The sequence below is a fragment of the Crocuta crocuta genome, unplaced genomic scaffold, assembly GCF_008692635.1.
Source record: "Crocuta crocuta isolate KB4526 unplaced genomic scaffold, BGI_CrCroc_1.0 scaffold323, whole genome shotgun sequence".
NCBI lineage: Eukaryota > Metazoa > Chordata > Mammalia > Carnivora > Hyaenidae > Crocuta > Crocuta crocuta.
Window position 1 is genome coordinate 1,447,950 of NW_027536465.1, and position 1,774 is coordinate 1,449,723.

Below are 1,774 nucleotides of genomic sequence, written 5' to 3' on the forward strand. Positions count from 1 at the left end.
TTCCCTACCCTTCTATCTTCCAGCCCCTTCCTTTCTTACCTCTCACCACCACCCTCACCCCCACCACCATTTCCCCCTGCAGTCTTTCTCGGCCATTTAATGAGCGTGCCTATTCCCTTTGTCTGGCCTTGCCGTCCACCTTCTGTCGTGGAACGGCCCCTTCCCCTCCTCTGCCCGTCCGTGAGCTCTTCAAGCAACTTTCCCACGGAAAAAAAGGGAGACCAGGGAGGGCGGGAGAGGTGGGCCAAAGAGAAGGGTTTGAGGGGGAACAAAAGACCCTGTGAATTATTCAGAGACACAAGCAGGGGGTTTCTAAAGAGAAAAGAGGGGGGCTGTGTAGTGGGGGGCGGGCGTCGCCTCTGTGGCCCTCTCCTCCAGTCTCTATCTCCAGCGAGACTTCGAGAATTCGGTTGCTGGAGAGACAAGACCATTGTCCTGTGGGAGGATTCCTGGGTCGGCTCACAGCTCCGAAAAAAGCCCTCTGTTTCTCACCATGGTATCTGCAGAGCTTTCTCGGCCGTCAGCCCCCTTCTCCCGCCACCTTGCCAGCTCCTGTCTTTTCTTAGTTTTATATTTGAGGCACAGAAATGGAAACTGAGAACAGCTCAACAGAATGGGGAGGGGGCGTCTTCCGATGGTTGGGCCAGAGACAGCTTTGGCGGAGCGGAGCCGCCTGGAGGATGCGAGAGACGTGCCAGTGTTTGGGCTGCTGGTTTCTGGAAGGAGGGCTCAGAGGCAAGGACAGCCTGGGAGGGGAGGTGTTGGGGGGAGGGGAGTTGTTGGGGGGAGGGGGCTGGGCGGCAGAGTGTGTGACCGGTGGGGACTCCATGGGCCTCCCCACTGCTTTCGTTTTTAGCCAGTCGCCGTGGGGGAGAGCCCATCAGCTGTTGCCAAGTCAACAATCCTATGCACCGCCCGGGGCTCAACTTTACACTTTGCCCTCAATGTCCTCAAGAATCAGAAGATTGGACTCTTCTGGCAGGAAAAGGCTTTATCAAGCCCAACTTCCTCTTACAGTTGAGAAACAAAAATGTAAACAACGCCCCCAATTTGCATAGGGCCTGCCCGTGTATAGAGTATTTGACCTAGATCCTGAATCCTCTCAGGGACCCGGTGGGCAGAGACGTAGGGTGGCCCTGTTCACGGGTCTGGTAACTTGGTCACCGAAGTGCAGAGAGGCCACATGGCTCTCCCAGTGGCACAAGGTCAGTGCCGAGCTGGGCCGGAGGGCAGGTCTCCTGAGCCCTGTGCAAGCCTCCTTCCTCCGTACCCCTCCGTATTTCGTAAGCAAATCTCCTTCTCAAGTCCACTGCCACCATCCAGAGCCTAATGGCGAGCGTTCCCTTGCCTGGCATGGCCCCTCCCATGGTATTCCCTGGAGTCCTGGGTCCTCATATGGACCCTCCCTCTCTCCAGACCTGGCCCCCTCCCTGGGTCCGTGGGCTGCTGGGGGAGGGGGTTGTGCTCTGGGGACTGGACACTTTCCTGGGTAACCAGATTGGGTGTGGAAACCTGCCAGTCCAGTTTGTGGGAACAAAGGTGGCTTTTGTCGCCCAGATCACAGCTACTTATCTCCTGGTGGAGGGGGAGCTGCTTGGAGCTGGTAAGGGGGTGGGAAGGCAGGTGCAGGCCTGGACTGTGGGCGTTGCCCCCTGGTGGGGAGTCAGGGAACAGGCTCCTTCCCCAGACCCGCGGTGGGGAGGCCAGTCAGCGCCTGCGGGGGACACAGCCCGGGGCTGTGAGTCTTCAAGAAGTCTGTGCCCCCCCCCCCCCC

General features: G+C 58.7%; 1 protein-coding gene across 1 annotated transcript in view; it reads left to right on the forward strand.

Annotated features, from left to right (window-relative positions):
* Nucleotides 1–1,774, forward strand: part of DTX4 (deltex E3 ubiquitin ligase 4) — a 26,997-nt gene that overhangs the window by 2,593 nt on the left and 22,630 nt on the right. The window contains exons 3-4 of the mRNA XM_077748813.1: nt 1,059–1,283; nt 1,498–1,603. Of these exons, the coding sequence (XP_077604939.1) occupies nt 1,059–1,283; nt 1,498–1,603 (331 nt within the window). The remainder of the gene's footprint in view (nt 1–1,058; nt 1,284–1,497; nt 1,604–1,774) is intronic.